A 21,502-nucleotide genomic window follows, 5' to 3' on the forward strand; every position below is an offset into this window, starting at 1 on the left:
CACTGAATACCATGATGGACAAAATCTTGGCAGCAAAATCAGAGTGAGAAGTAGAACATTCTCAGGATGGCTATAGATGAACAAAAAAGACCTTTAGAAAGGAGAAGCAGCAGAAGAAACTCCCATCTACTGAGTGCTCACTGTTGGTTCTGCAGCAGATGTTGCGTTTCTGTTAGTTGACTTGACCCTCCAACTGTCCTGTGAGGGATTCATAATGCAAATGGCGGTCAGCAGTCTCAAGTACTTGGTCCTAGGACAAGGCCTCGCCCACTGAACCAGTCTGGTGCTGAGGACCAGAAAGGAGGCAGGCGGGTGGAAGACACCGAGTCTACCTCAGCACTCCATGGCAGGGCTGTGCTGAGGGATAGAAAGCCGGGCACAGCATTAAAGCAAAGCCCTCTCCCATGGGTGCTGTGGAATGGGAGCTGGCGGGCGGGGCTTCCGGCCTTGGTGATGCTTGTGGCAGCCATCTGTCCATCGTGACCTGGACTCTGCTTCTTGGAGAGAGGCAGATACAGCAGCATATGCAGAACTCTTTTGTGGGACTGTTTCTCTAACACACTTCCAAGATTTCTGTGAGAAGCTAAAAGGCTGTTGGCTTGAACAAATGCGTTAATTGGGCTTGTGGTACCATTAAACAAATAAGACCATGGTGGATTTTTAGTCACACTCCTTCTTTAAGAAGCAGACATGACAAGCATCTCCTTTCTTTGCGTAAGGTTGAGCAAATATTTTTCTTTGTAAAGCCTGTCTGAAAGGAAAGCCTTTATTAGTAATGTACAAAGAAAGATTCCAGTGTTACTTCTGCTTGATGCTTACAACAATAATCCATACATCTTGAAATGAATATTTTGGTGAGATTTTCTAACACAATCTTTTTCAGTATTCTGATACAACTAATGAAAGACTGTATCCACAAAAGGCCAAAATCTTGTCATCAAACTTCTTGAATGAAGTTCTGCAACTCCCTAGAGTTGGACAGAGACTATCTTGGACAGAACCAACGGTCCTTAGCAGGCCTGCAGATGGAGCTCCCAGTGAGGGAAGGCGTTTGGCCAACTTCTTCTGGCCCAACCCTTGGGGTAAAGGATACAGATCCTTTAAAATTGTTTCAGAACGACAGGTAGAACTTTTTTTAGACTTAAAATATTTAAAATTCCCCCAAATTAGCTATAGGCAGGGTCTCTGTCTGAACTGGCATATCTCCCTGGGCGACAGGCTAATGACTTTATCATATTCCTTTGAGAAAGTTTCTCAGATAAAGACAGTCTCTATTTACCGAGATCCATTCATGTTGTCTATCACCACGTCATGGAGGCTCCATGATATAATAACTCTGATAATACTCTCCTTGCTGTGTCTTCTAACCACATCAGGTTTCCTAATACCTCATCTCTGCCATACTCTGTGTGTTTTAGCAGTCTGGGAGGTTCCAAAGAGAGGCAGACTACACACATATTGGAAAACAAAAAGAATGAGAAAGAAGAGGGGAAAACCCCAATTGCAATTAAAATGCATCTGCCCTCCACTGCACGTCCCTGCACTAGTTAATACAGACATTTCCAATAACTTTAATCTGTAAGTGGTGATTGTTGAAAAAAGAAATCAAGTTTGCGTTTCTTAAAAGACAAGAGGGAAGAAAATGACTTGTCATATCTGACTGGTTTGGAAATATAAAATCCAATTCTGAAGAAGCAGAGATAAGAAAGTGCTGAGGGAGAGCCATCAGCTTAGCAAACACCAAATAATGAGCAATGCAGAGACTGTCCAGCTTGATAAAATACTCCATTAGAGGGACTGTTTCTAAATGAGTGATAATTGTGGCACATCCACAGTGAAAGGTTATTGAATTTTTATCTGTAGCAAGAAGCTTTTGACAGACTTGCTGAAAAGTCACCTACAAATAGTACTGTCCTCAGATGAATTTGACCAAAAGGGTTTTTCAGCATGTAACATCTTTCTGACATTTACAGGACTTTTACTTCCTTGAAGAATCTGATCAGATACTCTTGGTTTCTACAAAGACACTTAGGTTTTTCATGAGTCTTACAGAAAAATCCTCATTATTCTTCCTTTCATAAAAATTAGATTACGATGTTAGTTAAGAACTCTAGTCAGATCCACCCAGGATTCAACAACCAGACTCCAAGACACAAGTACACAGCATCTGCTGGTTAATAAGCAACACTGCACTTTGGAGACTGCCTCCTGATACACACTTGCACCTCACGTGGAGAAGGAGCTCCTCTACATTTGCATTATATAATTTATGATATTTAATATCAATTGCAGCATTGAACTTAAGATAATAAAGGATCCTTTTTCTGAATATATGACCACCAAGTTTGGTTCCAAAACAGGTCCTCTGGGGGCAGGAGGCACAGAGCTTATACTCCACCTTCTCAGTGAGTCACATAATGTCACGGGACAGCTGGAGAACAGTAGTGACTCGGAGAAATAAAGGCATGCTGGTTTGGTGTTCTCCAAACTGTGTCACTTGCAATAGGTGATTATGTTGCTTTTCCAGACACTCTGGTCTGCACTCTGAGAATGGTCACATGTGGCTTAGAGTTTTGTTATGGGCTCATTCTGACTTGCACAACTGGCTTAACTTCTGTATTCCATGATCATGCCTTGTGAGACTGAGAAAACAAAGACTAGCTTGTCAACTGCAGCTTGAAACAGGAATAAGAGATTGAGAATCAGTGAGTAAAAGGTCCTTGAAGGTATGAAATGGGATCTCAATGCCAAGTGCCATCACCATGCGGTCCTTTGGGACCATTTACATGATTACACATTCACACACCCCACCCTTCATGACACCTTCCAGGCTGGAAGCCTGGAGAGTCTGTGTGTACCACTGATTAGTCAGGAGGCTGTTTAAAAAGGCACTTCGAGCTCACATGTAGAACCTTCTCCAAATCCAGTCCTACCAGTGATGGAGTGTTCCCCAATGGACTCCGGCCTCCTTCTGGCCTCCCTGCCAGGACTCCCTCTCCTCAACGACTGCATTTTGTAGAAGGCCTAAACTTAGTTTCAAGAGTGGGAAAATGAAGAGACACGCTCTGTCTCCAGCCAGGAGTCACTAAGTCACAATTTCTCATTGGCTCCTGGGCTTCCTCAAGCTTGAAAGCACCCAACTGTTGCTCTAGGTAACAGCCTGGCCTGAGTAGAAACATGAGTGCCTTCGGGTAGAAACTTTACTGCTGCTCACTGTTTGTTTGGTGACCATATCGGTCCCTGAGATGTCTTGTCTGGGCCATGCTGTCACAGCAGCCCTTCCTCCTCCCTGCCCTGCAGGGTGTGGGCCCAGGCTCGTGCGTTCTACACCTCACATCTCCTCGTCTGCCCTGCGATCTCAGTGAGCCATGCCAGGACTGACTCTTGCTTCCCGACTTCTTCTGCTTCCCTCTTTCCCAGAGATTTTCATTCATATTTCTTCTCCCTTTTGTCATTTTATAGTTCTGCTTGAAGATACAGACACCACACTTAAGCATCCATGATGCTATCATATTTTAATAAAATATTTTCCTTATGGATACAAATGTTGGCGTTTTCAAAGAAACAGCCACATAATTCTTTGTGGGCAGGCGCTTGGAATTCCATAATCACACAGAACGCCCTCAGAACTTGGGCAGCTCCACCACTGTGATCAGCTCCTTGCAGGGGTAGGTGAGAACCTGTTCCTAATCAGGTCTTAGCACGGGACAGGGCACTCCACAGATGACCAGCTGGCTGACAGTAGGGAACTGTGTTGGGATCTGGCATGTTTTCAATAGTAGCTGAGCCCTCATTTCACAGTTTGAGGAAAACGTGCCTTTTTCAAATTTGACCTTGGCCTCTCAAATGGGCACCTGCGGGCTCTTGACACGCGTTTGTTCTCAAATTCCCCTGACTCAGGTACATCTGGGGACTCTGGTAGGGTGGGAGCTGCAGTTTAGGAGAGGTGATTCAGGAAGACTGATGTGAGCGTAGTGTTAAAAGCAACCACACAACCTGAGGTGAAGGGCAGGAGGAAGGTGCAGCCCCAGGACCATGAACAAGAGCCCCAGTGACAGGACTCATGGAAGGAAGCCCAGGAGGCCACAGGTGGTGCCCTGTGTGTACGGCAGATACTGCTACAGACTCCAAGGCCATCATCTCATCTCACCTGACAGTTCAGCAAACCGATGCGCACGATGGCTGTTTCTATTAACAGGTGAGAAGAATTATTTGGCTCAGAAAAGTTGAAAGATTTCCCTGTGGTGACATCAACTCACCTGATTTGACTTGTCCTCAGGTGTGTCTGACTTCAAAGGTAGACACGTGCTGTACTTTCAAGACCAAGGGAGGATGAGAGAGGATTCATGAATTAAAGGGGGACACGGAGGTATGAAGGCAGCCCAAAGCAACCAGGATCTGGGAGCCATGGGAGGGCCTTGGTGAAAGCAAAGGGAAGACAACTGAGTGGAAATGTTTAAAATAGGAGTAAGCCTTGTGGCTTGGAGTTTAAAATGTGTTCCACTCAAAGGAGCTGAAGTGTGGATGGCCATCAGCAGTGGTAGGCTACAGCACGCTGACGGAGAGAAGGTGGCAGAGAGGTCCAGGTGGCATTCCTTGGGAGACAAAAGAATAAGCAGCATCTCCATTCCTGGCGGCAATGTGGGTTTCAGAAGAGTCAGGACAATCAGCCAAGACCCTGAGCACAGGGGCATCTACACAATTCCGCTTCAATTTGATAAACTTCAATGAGTTTGTAAACAGCAACAGAGTACAGTTAAGACTGAAAATGGACAAAGCTGAGCCATAAAATTATCAGTGGTGTTTTCATTCCTACAAAACATGAGTTGCTGTGACATTGAGAACGACATGGAAGCATACTCAGACATCATGTTTAAAAGAGAGAAAGGCCCATACAGAAGTACAAGTCGTGTTCATTAGACAGGACCTAAACAAATGTTTAGTTGGACAGTGGGTGGGAGGCTCATGAATACACATAATAGTGACAGTCATTCATTTTTCTTAGTGAACAGCATGATCATGAAATCAACCAATAACAGTGAATTTGGAAGGTATAATCAATAAGCAAAAAAGAATGATAGAAATGAAGTCACAGAATGGGAATCAGCTTAAGAAAATGACAACTAATAAGACTGAAAAACCAGGAAGGGCACAGGACGTCCAACCCCAGAAAGTTGATTAGGAAACTCAGACAGGAGGTGGGCTCGCAGTGCCCGGGAGGAGCTGTCTGATAACAGTCAACAAATATTTGAAACTTGTAAATACCGAAGCGAGAGAGGAATTACCACGCATAGAGTTCTAATTAAAAAGAATCAGATGAAATTATGACAAGGAAACTCTGCTGAATGCTTTGACAAAAGCAAAGCTGGCACAGGACAGTGTCCCACGAGGTCTTGGGGAGGGAGTTTTTATTCTCATTTGTGCCAAGGCAGAAAAACACACAGCCGAAGGATTTGCATTTCACTTTTCATTTACCATTAAGGTAGGAAAAGTCCACAATAGTGAGCTCTGGCCTCAGAAGTCACATTCCATCTTCTAGGAAACGTTAAAGCACAGTAGGCAATGCATGAAACATCCTGGTAACTGCACAGCCATGTACTTGTGGTTTTTCTGTCTCATGTTAAGTGATACAGCTGGGTGGTAGACACTTCCACGACCATTTGATAGGCTTGGTAACTGCAGCCTGTTGTGTAGAGAGGATTCCTTGTGCCCTTCTTGTTTTACTTGCAAAGCATATGAGGAGCATTTTTATTTTTAATCAAATTTGGGTGACATTTGGTTATGTTACAATTGCTAAGCAGAAGTGTACCTGACTCTGACATGGACACAAAGTACAATACCTCTGTGCCTGGTGTTCTCCATAAACTGGGAAATCATGTTAATCCCAAGCTTCTGAGAATAGAATAACTGGCAAAATAACTACAAAGCATTTCCCCAGCCACAGAGATGGACAAAGAAATGTTGAAGGGCCCCGAGTTAGTGGTTCTAATTCTGTGCTGTCTGCTGAGGTTGCCTGGGGAGCTGTTCACAGCACAGGTGATTCTACCAGGAGAAAAGGCTGGGAACACTTTAGAACAATGCTCCCAGCCTCCAGTTCAATGGGTCTGGGGCATAGCCTGCTGCCCACGCCACATCCAGACAGTTCCATCCTAGTCTCTGGGGCTGAGATCAGTAACTTCACGTTCTCCAACCCATTACAAGTGATGTGCAGCGTCATCTGAGAACTGCCAGCTCTACAAGGACATGTCCCAGGAAGTGAACCTCACTTGTGAGTTGGTTTTGAGTCAACATTGCACATTAGAGTCTAATGAAAATGGGTAAAAATAAGACTTTATTTTTAGTGAGGAAAATTTGGCTAAACTCTTTAGATCTAGCATGGCTTTGTTTGAAATGGATATGGTTTTGCATGTTTATCAAGGGGTGTTTAGCATATGTGGCAGCCAAGAAGTAGCTGCAGGCCCCAAGCAAGTGGCTCAGGGTAGGAAGAACAGCTCTTCCCAAAGTCCCATGGACGACATGAGATTACCATCAGTATCATTTGTATAACTGTTTAAGGTAGACAACCATCTGTTTAAGCAAGTATTCAATTTGTCCAAACCCTGGGCTTTCAAAGGCACATCTATCAAGTTAAAAAGTAGCCGCTAGAAAGAATAAATTTGTGATGGGAAATTGGAGAGTGGATCTAGACTTCAGAAGGACCCGCCTAGAGAGGATCACAGAAACTGGAGGCTGAAAACCAGCTGTGGAACACAATCAGCAATAAGTTATGCTGACAGCACGTACTCCAACATGATTTGATGAGGATGGGACCTTATCACTGTGGTTTTCCTTTCCAAAAGTCATGAGCCCAGTCTGACCACAAAACGTCATCAGATATGCCCATGCTGAAGGACATTATACAAATACCCAGAGTTCCTCTACACTGCCAAGGTCATCAAAAACAAGGCAGGCTGGGAAACTGTCAAAGTCCAGACGAGCCTAGGGAGTTATAACGACTAAGTGTGGTGTGGCATGGATCCTAGTGGGCTCCGGGACAGAAGGACATCAGAGAGAAGCTAAGAATCTCTGAACAAAGTACAGCCTTCAGGTAATAATCATGTGTCCACACTGGTTCATTTGTTGTGATGAAAGATGTCAACCACAGGGGACAGCAGGTGAGAGACTCAAGGGCGCCCTCTGTGCCATCTTTATAACTCTGCAATAAATCTGAAAATCTCATAACTAGATTTTCATAAAAAGTCAATTCCAGGAGCCCCGCAATGAATATATCAACATTTGTCCATGGATTGAGCGTGATGTTATGATTCTGAAGCTAGACTCTTCAAGAATTATGAGGAAAACACAGTGACTGGGAAAAGGCCAGCGGAGCAGTGAAGTCTGAAACAGGCCAAGAGTGAAACCGAGGTCATTTTATAACCGCTGACTCGAACATTTCTAAAAATAACTAAACAAATCAAATAACGAAATTGCAAGAGAAGTCATCGGATGGTGTGTGACTCTGTCAATAATATGAAATTAAGTTCCTGCAGTAGTGGAACATCTGCCCTGCATCTGATGCTGTTGAGAGTAAGAGAAGATTCTGAGCAAATTATATAAATCAACGCAGCACTGGGCAGTATTGCCCAGAAGTTATTTCATGGACAAAGAATCCTGTGAGATGCTCCGGGGTGAGAGAATTGCACTGCGTGGCAGTAATTACCTGTTTAATATATTAAAGATCTTATGGTATAGAATTATCATTGATGCTTTTTAATGCTTCCAAAGCTTATTTGATCACAAATCCCTTCAAGTCCTTTAGCATCAATTAATATCAATAGGAAAAATCTTGATCATGCTGGTCCTAAAACCTCCATCTTCTGTCAGGGGGTACACATGATTTGGAGGCTGGACAATTAAAGTAGTTACCCATGTTTTCATATAACTAGGTAGACATTTCAAGTGTACTTCAAAGCCAAAGTATATGGACTGACATTATTTCAAACCTTTATCACTGACCTAGGTAATGATAAACAGCACTGCCCAACAGAACTTTCTGTGATGATGGCAATGCTCTATACCTGTGCTATTCAGAAACAGCCACTGAGCACTTGAGATATGGCTAGTGTGACAGAGGAACTAAACTGTTAATTTTAATTAATTTAAATTCAAATAGCCACACAAGGTCAGTGGCTACTGCGCAGCACAATGCAACATCTAGAACACATTACATAGAATGATAAGACAGATGGAGTTTCTAACTTAGAAAATACTTGTGGAACAAAAATAGAGTGACAAATTAGAGAGACGTTTTACTACAACTAAGATGAAATTCAAAAGGAATATGTACAGTGATCCCTATTTAAGGTGTGGAAATTCTGCTTAGGCACAAGAAAATGATCAGAAATGATCACAAGTTAAGCGTAAGCAACAAAGTACTTCCATTAAAATATGGCCACCCTCCTAGAATGGCTTAATAAGAATATGGTACAAAAGATTCAGCTAGTGGCTTTAACCGATGTAGTAGACAGATCATTAAATGCAATTTGAAGACATGTTCTGTGTTCCAGTTTGGCAAAGACACATAGTGTGACCACTCTGGGCCTTAATTTCCTCATGTGCAAAATTCCGAGATCCTTAGCAAGGCTTCTACTTTAAGGAAGAAGTCTATAAATAACTGTACAACTAATACTGCAACTCCCAGACCAGTTCCAGGACCCAGGACTGTGAGATTCATCTGCCCTTATTTTAAAGGAATGTCTATTCTCTGTGCCTGCTCTGATGGAAAGAGACCAGGGAGTGCTTTTTTCTTACCTTTTATTATTCATGTGAGTGGGATCAGCAAGAACTCAGCAACAAGAACTAAGAGATCGTGGGGCGGATACACTGAGGTCAAAAAACCCCACGCTAAGCCCACACTCACAAAAGTCACAGCCCCAGTACTGTCCCAGAGAGAGGGAGCGTGGGCCTGAGCAGGCCCCTAACCCGACAAGAGTTGATTCGGAGACTGGAACCTTCAGGCCAGAGACGGGAAGGTACAGGACAGGGAAACATTTTCAGATACATTAAAGTATTTCACAGAGGAAACAGACATCACTTAAATTCTGAAGAAAGTACAAAGAAGAAAGAGGTTTAGACTGAAGCATGGGGGCTTTAATAAGCGAACAACCTGGTGTGAGCAGCAGAATATATGACCCAGGAGTTGCAGAATCTTGAGTCCTAGAGATTTAAAGAGCCTAAGACAGGGAGGAGGGCTTCCCTGAGGAAGTAAGGCGGACAAGCCAAGCCCTGAAGTTCTTTCCAGTGTTGTGTAGTCAATTTTAGAAACAATCCATCCTTAGAACAAAAGGGTAAGGCACAAAAGAAAGCCATTAATGTTAAAATGGGACTATCCAGGCGTGCTTAACAGTTTTTATGTAGTTCATAATTTGTTCGGAGAGTTTTCTTAACCATAACAATTTCAAAGTCTTTGTTGAGGATTCTAACCGAGAGCAGCTATTAAAAAGACCAGGCATTATTTTGTGCCTTTACTGCAAGGTTGGAATTGTGGTCAATGGCAGAGGATATAGTAAACCTGGGTCTTGAATGCCCAGTGCTAAACATGAAGCTGCTCACCCTCCTTGCACTGAAGCATGTCTGTCACAGCAGGTCCTGAAAGAAGAGGCTTCTAGAGGAAGGAGTGAGATGCCGAGACTGTGTGTGTGTGTGTGTGTGTGTGTGTGTGTGTGTGTGTGTGTGCGTGTGCGCGCGTGTGCATGCACTCGGTATGTCTGTGGCCTCTAGATCCAGCCATTCCTGAAGCCCTTTGATTAATCAGTTTTACAGGTCAATGCATTCTTTTGCTTTCAGTAAGTCTGTGACTTTCAACTGACAGAATCTTACGTGGAGCAGGTGCGGGAAAGACTGACTGGGGATGCCAGAAGAGATGGAGCAGGGACCTTGGACTGAATGAGGGAGGACAACAATAAGAGCAGTGCCTCTGACATGGCCAGCAGCCAGTGAGGCGAGGAGGCCCTTCACATGTGAAGAAGCCAGATGGAGTGGCATCTGGGTAAATTCCAAAAGAGGTAGAAAAGTTACGTCCGATAAAATCATCAACTCTCATCTGAACAATGTACGACCCACTGTGCCCTGCCACTAACACACAGCACTTTCTTCGGGACAATATGAGATGTGCTCGGCGGACGAGTATCCTGTTGTCCTACCTGAGGTGCTCTACTATACAAATAACCTTCTGCAGATTCCTTCCACCCGTCACATCAAAGGCTTCCTAAGTTTAATAACACAGGGCATTTACCATGCCAAATCATTAACAGGATGAAGAGTAAGGAATAGATGAAAATTAATCTTAACTTGATTTCTTCCTTTCCTGACTAGAATCTTCTTCATTCTGTCCAGTCTCAAGACCCAGAAAGACGTTTGTTGTGGCCATCTTTTGGTTAACTTTTCACAGTAGTAAAGAGTTGCCCCTTATTCTCTTTCTAACATCACATTGATGGAGCAGTCGAAGTAAGCTTTGATCTAGAATCTCCTGTTCTGTTCAAATTATAAACACTAGTGGGCCTCTCTCCTGGGAATGCAAGGGGCAGACAAGTGGGGGTGAGCCAGGCTTGGGGTTGGCAGGATGAACCAGCAAAGACACCCCAAGCAGTGATGACAGTTCACTTGGGTATTGCACTCATCGTCAAAATGCTGACAGTCACTTAAATCACCCACTGGGTAGAATAGTTACCCTGAAAGGAACTTGGAGGGCACAACTTATATTATAAATGGAACTGCGCACATGAGACAAAGTGTTCACGGGCGTGGCAGAAGAGATGTTTGTCAGAATAGCAGAGATGATTAAAGACAGGAATTAGACATCAACTACACCCAGTTGTCCTGGTGATATGAAGACAACAGCTAAATTGTGCAATTACAGAGTTAGTAGTCTCCTTTTGAAAACTGTTGGTGCCAGGTAGACCTGCGTGACTCACCCAGGTCTTGCTGCACAGGTGATGCACTACCTTGCTTTGTGGGGTCCTTTTAGAGCAGACAGAATAGAAGCCTGGAATGCTGTGCCATTAGCAGTAGGAGACTGTATGTATTAGTAAGTATGAGACACCAGTGGCATACTAAATGAAGAGGCCCCTTCCAAGCCTCACTAGCAGACCTGCCACACAGCCCTGCACTTGCAGGAGTCAAAGGAAACCAGGAAGAGAGCCTTCTGGCCCCTTCCCAGAGCCGCGCATGTTGCAGTCAGCAAAGAAAAAGCAGGATCTTTTTGACATTTTGAGGGGAGGAGGGAGGGGCGTGGGGCTGGGAGTTAAAATGGTTAACTGAAACTATTGCTTGTAATATAAGTGCCTGATATTACAGGGCTAGGAAGTTTCAGGGGCCTTCAAGGATACTGACGTGTGAAGAATCTGCTCAGATGCAATGCTGTGCCCAAGTTATCCTTAATTGGTAGACACAGTCTCTATTCTTATAGAGTTCTGAGAATAAACATGGATAATTTTGTCATCAGATAAAAAGTAGTATTTTAGAGCTGGTGCTGTGGCTCATGTAATCCCAGCACTTTGAGAGGCTGAGGTGGAAGGGTCACTTGAGCCTGGGAGTTTAAGACCAGCCTGTGTGAAATGGTGAGACTCCATCTCAAAAAAATAAAAAGTAGTATTTTTTTTTAAAAGCATAAATGGTGACATTTTAGGAAGACTTCTAAAGTAGATGACGTGATCTCCCTCAGAAGCCACTCCTGGGGTCCCTTGTCCCCCCTCAATAGGTGTGTAATCAGCACAAGCACATGTGCGTAGTGAGTGGTCAAGGGATTCCTTAGATGCTTGCTGTGGGGCCTGCAGGAGAACAAGTGAATAATTTACCCCCATGAATTTCATTTGCATCTTTTCTAGGCTGGAAACATGGTTCATTAAGTAATGACACCGCCTCAAAGGCAGTGATGGCAAACAGCTCACTGAGTCCTAACACTCATCTAACAGTTGACCCTAATCCAGAGTTGACGGTGCCTCCCTCTCCTTCCTGCTGTTTTTGCCTCTTCTATCCTATTTCCACCACTCCATTCATACATCTATCTTTCCTTAGTCCCTCTTTGCATATTTTTATTTGCTTCTATTTTAACTGTGCAATCCATATTCCTGAAGGACTGCTTTAAAAATTATTTATTTTGAAGTTATTAAAGTTTATGTGCCCTAAACTTTTCAAATTATTTCTCTCTGAGTCATTGGTCCTTGACAGAAAAAGGTTCCCCTTATTTCACATCCTGTTCCTTAATTTCCTTGAAATCTATAATTGTCACTTCTCAGCCATCTATTTTCCAGAATGACTGTTGTCCTCACTATCTGTATTTTCTAGCACCTTAATCACTTCTGTGACTAATAAAAAGATTAGCTTTATATCAAGCTGAAATAAGAACATCAGCTGTGCATGCAGCCCTGAGCTCTAAGACAGTTTGCCCTTGAGAAATTGTCATAGGAGACAAAAGGTGTTGCTTTCGCTCTTTGAGACACAGTGGTTCAATCTTAGATGAGTTCAAGCTTCTCAGGTTTAATGTCAAGCCACGCTAACACGGGCTTTCCTGGCTTCGCACACTCCAGACAAGGCTGGTCACTTTTCTCAAATCACAAAGCAGGAGTGGCCCATCACATGCAGAATTCTCACACACATGTTCTCACAACTGGGCCACCGCCCCACGGGGTGACAGGTGTGCACACTGACATTCCAGGTGGAAGTGCCCAGTCTGTTGCTTGACCGCCCACTACAGCCCCCCGCTAGATACTTACTCTGGGATGAGGAGAGATGGGAGAAGGCAGACTTTGTTCGGCCTGCAAGCCATTCCAAGCTTTCATGCATGTTTGCCAGGGCCTTGAGGTCACTGACGTCGCGAAGGATGTCTTGTGGAGGGATTAACTTATCACCCAGGTTCCCAATAAGAACTTCAGACTCCTTGCCAAAGGCGGCCCTGAAAAGCAAATCAAAGACACACACTTCACATACAGCATGGAGAACAGGACTGGGTGGCTTTTAAGGCTGCACAGGGCAGCCATAATCCTATTCCACATCAGGCTCTTTCTTGGGCTTCACTTTGTAAGAAGACAACCCCATGCCTGCTTGACATGATTCCAACAGGGGGCAGGGGTTTTGGGAAAATAAAGAGGCCCCAAAGGTTGTTCTTGCCATAGGAGACAGCATGGACCTGGCTTCCATGGTGACAGGCCCAGGGGTGGCTTCCATGCTTCTCTTGGGCTCTTCCTTTGCCTCCTCTCATGCTATGGAAGTCAGTGAACAGCTCAGGGTATAAATATGCACATGGCTTGGAGTTTATTATAATAAAACAAAACAGCCAAGTTAATCTGAGGTGAGAAAAATATTTAATAATGTTCAAAGGCAAAGAGGATGCAGCCTCTCTACGAAATAAGGTTATACTGAGATGGATGGAAGGCTTCACTCATTCATCTGTTCATTCATTTACTTGTTCTAATAAGGATTGAGGCCACTAAAGTGAAGTATTAAGGCAGTCAGCATTTGAAAAGAGAAACTAGGCAAAAACTGTTGGGATCCTTTTACTGACTGGAGAAATAAGCCAAGAAGGTTTCACACCAAGCCCAGTGTCGTCAAAGTGTTTTGGGAGCTTGAAAACCCAAGTAATAGAGTTAGAGGGTCTACGGAGGACAGAGCTGGAAGGGCTCTGAGACCATGTGTCACAGCCACAGTGGAAAAGAAGAAACTGAGGCTCAGAAAGTTAGCAGTTCTGCCCACATGACACATGAGTGGCCAGGCTGGGTCCTAGGCTGCCTGATTTCTACAGCTCTTTTCTTTTAAAAAGAAAGATTCATGGGCAATGCAGTGAGACTCGTCTCTACAAAAGATCAAAAACTGACTAGGCATGGTGGCACATGCCAGTAGTCCTGGCTAATCAGGAGGCTGAGGCAGGAGGACTACTTAAGCCCAGGAGCCCGGGGCTGCAGTGAGCTATGACTATAACACTGCACTCCGGTCTGGGTAACAGAGTCAGAATTTGTCTCAAAAACAAACAACAAAAACACTCCAAAAAAGAAAAAGAAAGAGGTTGAATGAGAAAAGAATGACTAAGAATGTCAGGAGAAAAACAGAATCCCATCTTTTCAGGACAGTGACACAGGGTGGATAAGCAGAGCTGACGGGAGGAGGCTGGAGCAACTACCTGGAAAGTCTCTGTAAGTCCCAAAGCTGTTACAATTTAACACACCTTAAGTGAGAAGAAGCAAGGGCTTTATTTAAGTTGAACAAGCCACATTAAGTTTTGAGCAAGCAGTGATTAATAACAGTTGATATATAGTCAGAAGGATGCCTAACTGGCACATAGGCATTTAGTGCCCAGCACTACAGCAGGTGTCCAGTGTGGAAGGAAACAACTACTGTGAGTTAAACGCTCACTAAAAACGCATGTGCTACCAAGTAGTGGACCACAATGAGCCCTTGGATTTCAGCAGAAGTCACCTTTCCTAAAGAAAAGTCCCAGTGGATGAGAAGCAACAAAGCACAGCGGACTGAGTGTGTGAAACCTGGGTGTGCCAGTCTCATTTGGGGTCTTGCCACGGGCTTGGCAAGGGGCCTTGAGCTCTGCATTTCTAACTAGTCCCCAGGAGAAGCAGGGCTGGTTTGACAAGTGGGTTGGAACACATAGTGTATGCCACTGTATCTGGATTTTCATCAGAATCTTCAAGATGTGAATTTCTGTGACAGAAACCACTAGCAGTCTGCCCGGTATCCCTTACCCCTTCCCTTCTTGGTAAAAGGACCCTGATATTGTCAGGGTCAGCAGTGTGCTCACCTGAAAATGAAAGAAAGCAAAACCCACTACAAGGCCCTGCTCCTCTTGCAGTGGTGATGGCCAGTGAGACGGAACCTGAAATCAGCAGACAGGCTTTAAGGACACTCTCGAGCAATGGGTGTTGGTAGGGACCTTTTCTGCTCCCCCTTTTCCAGAGGCAGCCATGGTGACTGAGGCTGCGGCTGGCTTCTCAAACATCAGGTGACCTTGAACATGGAAGCCAGCGCTGAGAATAACAGAGCCACATGACAGGGTCACTGGTGCACAGGTGACGTCGTGGAGCTGCAGTGCAGTCCCAGACAAGATGCTTCGGAGCCTCATGTGGCAGCAGAGATGATGAAACCCTGTTTATGTCACTTCTATTTCAAGTCTCTGCTAGTAGCTGCGAAACACAATTCTAACTGACTCCATTCTCCAATTAGCATAAGTGAGGTCATCCTCAGAAGACTTTTTGTGAATCTGGATATCCCTACGATCCTGTTACTGGGAAAAGCAAAACAAGGTCTCCTCCATGATTTGGGCCCAGAAGACATTTATACTTCCCCTTGGGCTGTCACTCAGTCAGGCTGTAAATATTTAGTTTTCTTAATCTGCCCTTATGTATCCTAGTCCTATCACTGTCTTTGACAGCACAAAAAATGCCTCTGAGCTGGTAGTTAAGAAGCAACAGGAAAGGCTGACAGCTTTGAAAACTAGGCTGGGAGCCATTTTTATACACAGCTGTGTAGCCCTGGGTGGATGTGACAATCAGGACAAATGTATTTATGTAGACATCTGATCTGCTGGCCTGGGGGTCCCGGGCCCAGGCATGTCCATGGTATGCTTCTCGCAAGCTGTATGGCCCACTTCCCTGGGTTCCCTGAGATCTGCTTCACCCCCTCAGACAAGAGAGCAACAGAATGAGGAAAATTTACCCCACCTCATATTGGATACATGACAGACGTCTCATTTGACAGAAATCCATAATCATCTCCAACAGCCTGAGGAGAGCACAGAAACCACATGCAGAGTGACAGACAGCTATAACCATTCCGCACACACAAAATCATTCCTTCGAGAATTTGTGTGGGTCAATGAGCTTGGTGGAAGGTTTTATGTGTTAGAATAACCTTAAAGGGACAGCTTTGGCTGCTTGACAAACCTTTTCTAAATCCTGTGATTTACTAAATTATGGTATAGTCACACTGTGGAAAACTATGAAGTTATTAGAAATTATAAAGTAAGAAATACTTGATACCATAGAAAAATGTTTGGTGTGGCTTACTCAACTCAATATGCAGTTGAGTAAAATAAACTTATAAAACTACACACACTCTATGAAATGAGTAAGAAAGTAATTAAATATATTAACTGATAAAATATTGAATATCTACAGACCAAAATGCTGTGTGAGTGGATCATGCTTTGTGCTTTTCTGTACTTTCCACATTTTCTCCAAAAAACATGTTTACTTTTTAATTAAGAGAAAAATGGAAAGTCCCACCACAAATGATGAAACTTCCAAATGAGCATGTCAAGAATCCCAGCATGGAAAACTGGAGATATGGGAGACTTCAGTCAAAGTGGGTGGCGGTGGGTGGCAGGCCTGAAGGCTGGTCAGGCCTGTAGCTCCTGGCTTGCAGCCACTGTTGCCTGCAAGGTGTCTCACTGCCAGCACAACTACTCCCTCGTACCTGGATAGTACCATGGCTCCTTTCTAGGCCTGACATTGTACCTATGCTTCATCTTCTGCTTTACTATGAGAATGCATTATATAATGAAGACATCATATATTTCTGAATGAAATGTATGCAGAACAAACATCATCTTCAGAAGGTGAAGTAATAGAGACTTAGAAGAGACAGGCATTCAGTAATTGCTCAAAGATGACCTGATGCAGGCAGGGGGGTGTTTTGGGTACTGGACCCCATACAAGGAGTCACCCTCCTGATCAGCGGACCAGCAGGCTCAGGTAGAAGCCTAGAAAACTGAAGATGAGTGCTAAACCTGTTAAGCTTAATTTTTGCCACGCAATTATTTATAACCTGTAAAGAGTTTGATCTGACAAGAATTCATTTAAGAGAATGTTGCCAAGAGTGTTAGACCTGTTTATCTTAATTTTACCACACAATTATATTCTTTAAAGAGGTCTATCTGATAAGAATTCATTTAAGAATATTTTGCCAAAGATGGCCCAAATTGCCTCTATTTAATCTTTAAAAAATTTTGGAAGGCAAAAAGGAAGACAGAATTTGTACTTTTAGCAGACTAAATGCAATTATGAAAGAAACATAAATGGCTTCAAAGTGGGTGATTTGCTGGTTTGTGCTGTAGCTGATCACATAATAAGCACACTCAGGGCGTCCCTTCCTGCCCCACTCTCCAAAGCTCCCACCATCATTGGCCCTGAGACAACTACCCCAAGGCACAGGGAATGCTGCCTGCAGGGTCAGTTACCCCATGACACAGAACAGAGTTGAGGGCGCCAGAACTGGGAGTCTGGAACTGGCTTGGAGGGCCAAGTCACCTGACGCATGTAGTCATGGGTTAAGGCAGCAACGTAAAACTAACACGTGGTAATGACGTGGGTGCATGGGAGAAGGTCTTTGTTTTTGGGAGACACTTGGGCCTAAAGGGTCACTGTCTGCAGCCTACTTCTGGATGGTTTGGCAAGAGGGAAGCATGTGCATTGGGAGAGAGAAAAGAGTGGGAATAGCAAGAGGTTGGTAGTAAACCTAGGGCAGTACACGGTGTATAGTTGGCATTGCAATGTTAGTTCAACTTTCCTGTGTGTTTAACATCTTTCAAATTTAAAAAAACAAACTAACTAAAAAAGAGTTTAAGCGCAGGGAAAAAAACCAGAAGCAGGAAATAGAAGGCTAATTGTTGGACTTTCCCAAATCAGAATCTCCCCTGCTCCTGTCTGAAATAGTTCTTGGGACTCACCTCCCAGAGAGACCCCTTGACAGGGAAATCTAAGTTTCTGGAAATGAAAACTTTATACAAAGTATAATATATCTGAAGGGAAGTTAATGCACCAAATTAAAAACTTGAGCAATATTACCAAAACAATCAGAGCCTTGCAAACTGCTTCTGCCATGCTAATTTCAGATCTGCAGAGATATAATTTAGAATGACAGTCAGTTATGTTCTGACTTGTTTAATCCATGAATGCATAAATGGATTGTTTCTTCTGTCAGTCTATCTTTTCGTCTTTGTGAGTATTTGAAGTGGTTTATGTGCAACTGATCCTCTCCTAGAAGAAAGAAGACTAGAGTTACCAAAACTACGGAAAGGGGCGAAGGTCCAGAGAGTAAATGGCAGGCCTCATTCTGAGAAAGGAAACTTCACCCTGTCTAAAGGAAAGACATAAACATACCATCCACACACAGTTGGGCTGGTGGCAACACTCCAGGGTTCCACCAGGTAGTCTCCAACTGCACACCAAGGTTTTAATCACAGTCAACATAGGTAATTGTGGTAAGTCCAAAAGCATTATCATAAGAGATTCATTATGCTAAAAAACAAAACCTGCTCCTAGTTGATGCAGACCTGCATAATTTATATAAAAAATTCTTTGGCTGGACTTGGTGGCTCAGCCTGTAATCTCAGCACTTCGGGAGGCTGAGGTGAGAGGATTGCCTGAGCCTGTGGGTTTGAGACCAGCCCAGGTAACTTGGCGAGACCTTGTCACTACAATAATAATAATAATAATAAAATTAGCTGGGTGTGGTAGTGCGTGCCTGTAGTTCCGGCTACTTGGAATGCTGAGGCGGAAGGATCAGCGGAGCCCAGCAGGTCGATGCTGGGGTGGCCATTGAGTGTGCCATGGCACTCCAGCCTGGGAGACAGAGTGAGACTCCAACTCAAAAACAAAAACAAAAAGAGTCTTCAAAATTTCTCTATCATTATAGGTTTAAGTTGACGTTTTTGTTCCCTAGCAGCATAACTTTTATTGTGTTATGAACAATTTCTTCTATACAATAAAGAGTTAACTTGTTAATTTCTAGCTAATTTTCAACTGGTGATGAGCTCAGATTCTGGGTAAACAGTCAAGTAGTTGTGCTGCTCTGTATGCTAAGACTTCTGTTATCTGCCACCCTTTCACTTATTTGACTCCATTACTTGAATACCAAGTAGTACATGAATGAAGACACACATTCATACAACAAGCATTTGCCAAGTATCTATTATGTGACTCATTCAACACGCAAACTCTAGAATAATGACACTGGTTAGGTATTCTGCCCACTAACACCATGCCTTTGAATCTCGATTTTATCTAGAAACTTGATGGTTTCAAAAGCTAATACAGGCAGGCTCTGTTTTTATGCAGCGTTTTTTCTGGAAACCTCATTGGAAAATAGTAATCATCAAAAAACTGATCACATTTTCTTATAAAACAGTGTTGCAATTGGAGGTTGTGCTTCCGAGACATCAAGTAAATGATGTTTGCAAAAGATATGCCATAAGTGTAAACACACTAAAACTGGAACTCCTAGTAGTAACTAAAAATAGTAAAGTTATACTCAAAGTTTCTGCAAAGTGGGTGGAGAGCACCAGGTGTTCTCACTATGCAAGTGCTCCAACCTACTCTGAGGTATACATGCAGGTCTGAAAACACAGCTTCCTGGGCCTTAAATATGACCCAATATCTACAGACAAACACACACACATCATCGTCACTTTAAAAAAATAGCCTTGCTGGGCTCGGTGGCTCAGCCTGTAATCCCGCGCCTTTGGGAGTCTGAGGTGAGTGAATTGCCTGAGCCCGCGGGTTCGAGGCCCGCCTGGGCAGGCGAGACCTCATCTCTACAATAAATCAAAAAATTAGCCGGGCGTGGTAGTGCGTGCCTGTAATTCCGGCTACACGGAAGGCTGAGGCGGAAGGATTGCCGGAGCCCAGCAGGTCGAGGCTGCAGTGGCCAGGAGCGGCCACTGCACTCCAGTCTGGGTGACAGAGTGAGACTCCAACTCAAAAAAAAAAAAAAAAAAATAGCCTTTGAGCTGGAGACCCACAGGCCATCGTCTGCGATGAAGAGCTGAGGGTGAGGACCCAGGAGGAGTGAGAACAGAAGTGGGCAGACCCCACGGCTCAGGCTCTGGGTTTCAGATGAGCACTTAGTAAAACATTCCCAAAAATCCATACTAACAACAAGTGAAAAGCCAACTGTGGAGCAGCATGTCATGCTGAGGCTGAGGACACCAGTTCAGAGTACAGTATAGAGACTCATCCTGAAACATAACTGCACTGCAATGGCTGTGAGTCTGGGGAAGTGGCACCTTGCTTTAGCTAAGCCCCTCCAACAGGCCTGGCTGCTAAGTTTTCATCATAGCTGTTATCAAGCAACCCTCGCTAAAAGCAATTAGGCACATGCTTTTTCTTTAGGTGTTAGGACTTTCAGAAGTATGTAGCTCTGCCAGGAGCCACTGAATCAATGCATTCACACAAATAAGTGGCAATAATGTTCCATGAAGAACATTTCTAAAACTTCAAAACGGATGATAGGACATAGGATTAAAATAATCAATAATCACTTATTCTAGGCTAAGCATAATATACTTGGGTTTTTCAACTACTGAGAATGATTACAGGTTTGAAAGTCATACTTTATACAGTACTGAACTCCTTCTGACTATACCAGTTTATTGACCATTCTGATTATTTTCCAAATTGCCACACAAGTTTCTTTTGAAGAATCTAAGTCTATCCAAAGCAGAAACACTAAAAAAATTTTAAGCAAGGGCAACTGGGAGACAGACAAGGGAGTTCCTTTGGCAAGAGAGGGGAAGGGACAAGGGTGCGTATGAGAGGGTCTCAGGAAGGGGAAGAGAAGACAACTAGGGGCCAGACAAGAAGGTTCTCTTGGCAAGACAGAGTTGGAAGGATGAGTGTGGGAGGATCTTGGGGGAGGAAGAAGAGAAGTCAACTAGGGGTTAGACAAGGGAGATATCTTGGCAAGAGAGGGGAAGGGACAGGGTTGAGTGTGGGAGTCTTAGGAGGTAGATGAAAAGTGACAGGAATGTGAGCCGTGGCAAAACAAGTCGCTACATAGAAGAGTGAATGCTGTGCATTTCACTGGCAAGATTATGCTTTTTTCAGAGACAAAAAGGTTAGAATGACAGTTTGAGGCAGGAGGGAACTGCACTGAACACTCACAAGGTGTGAGGCTGCGTGGACGTTTTTTAAGCACATACATATCTTAAACCAAAGTAGTAATTACCCAAGGTTTAAGAACCCATAATGATGACCATTGGTCCCACCCCTCCCTGGCCTCAGCCCCAGGAACAACCACATACAACAGTTGAAACAGCGATCCCTGTTTCTAAATGCTTCTGGCAATGATAGTCATCTCTCTCAAGAATCTGTCAAATGGCTGCTTGTTAGTGCATACATTTTAGACCCTGCCTTCCGATCTCTTGCTTGATGGATGGTATGAGTTCAGTTTACTTAAGTCCCTCCCCCCACCCCCCATAACATCCTCTCCTCATTTCTAGTGCAGCTGTGTCATGACTTGAGCTCTGCAGTCTCCTCTGAGCACGCCCATCCCCATCTCACTCCTAGCAGTGGCGAATACCAAGCTGTTGAGCGCCTGCCTACTTGCTTGGCTCTCCACGCTGGCTGCGAGCCCCAACCCAGGTGGGCAGCAGGGCAGGGTATGGAGGGGAGAGGTGCAGGAGGAGCTGACACCTGAGCTGAACCTCGAGGCTGGGTGGGCAGGTGCAGGCGGTGGGGGAGGT

The 21,502-nt window shown here is 44.1% G+C and overlaps 1 protein-coding gene across 1 annotated transcript in view; it reads right to left on the bottom strand.

The window, feature by feature from the left end:
* The window catches only part of LOC103257640 (exocyst complex component 4), a 230,683-nt gene that overhangs the window by 95,665 nt on the left and 113,516 nt on the right, over positions 1-21,502 (bottom strand). Inside the window, exon 4 of the mRNA XM_008055332.2 lies at positions 12,753-12,931. Within this exon, the coding sequence (XP_008053523.2) occupies positions 12,753-12,931 (179 nt within the window). The remainder of the gene's footprint in view (positions 1-12,752; positions 12,932-21,502) is intronic.

This window comes from Carlito syrichta, unplaced genomic scaffold (assembly GCF_000164805.1).
Source record: "Carlito syrichta isolate Samal-C Ts95f unplaced genomic scaffold, Tarsius_syrichta-2.0.1 Scaffold301825, whole genome shotgun sequence".
In the NCBI taxonomy this organism is placed as follows: domain Eukaryota; kingdom Metazoa; phylum Chordata; class Mammalia; order Primates; family Tarsiidae; genus Carlito; species Carlito syrichta.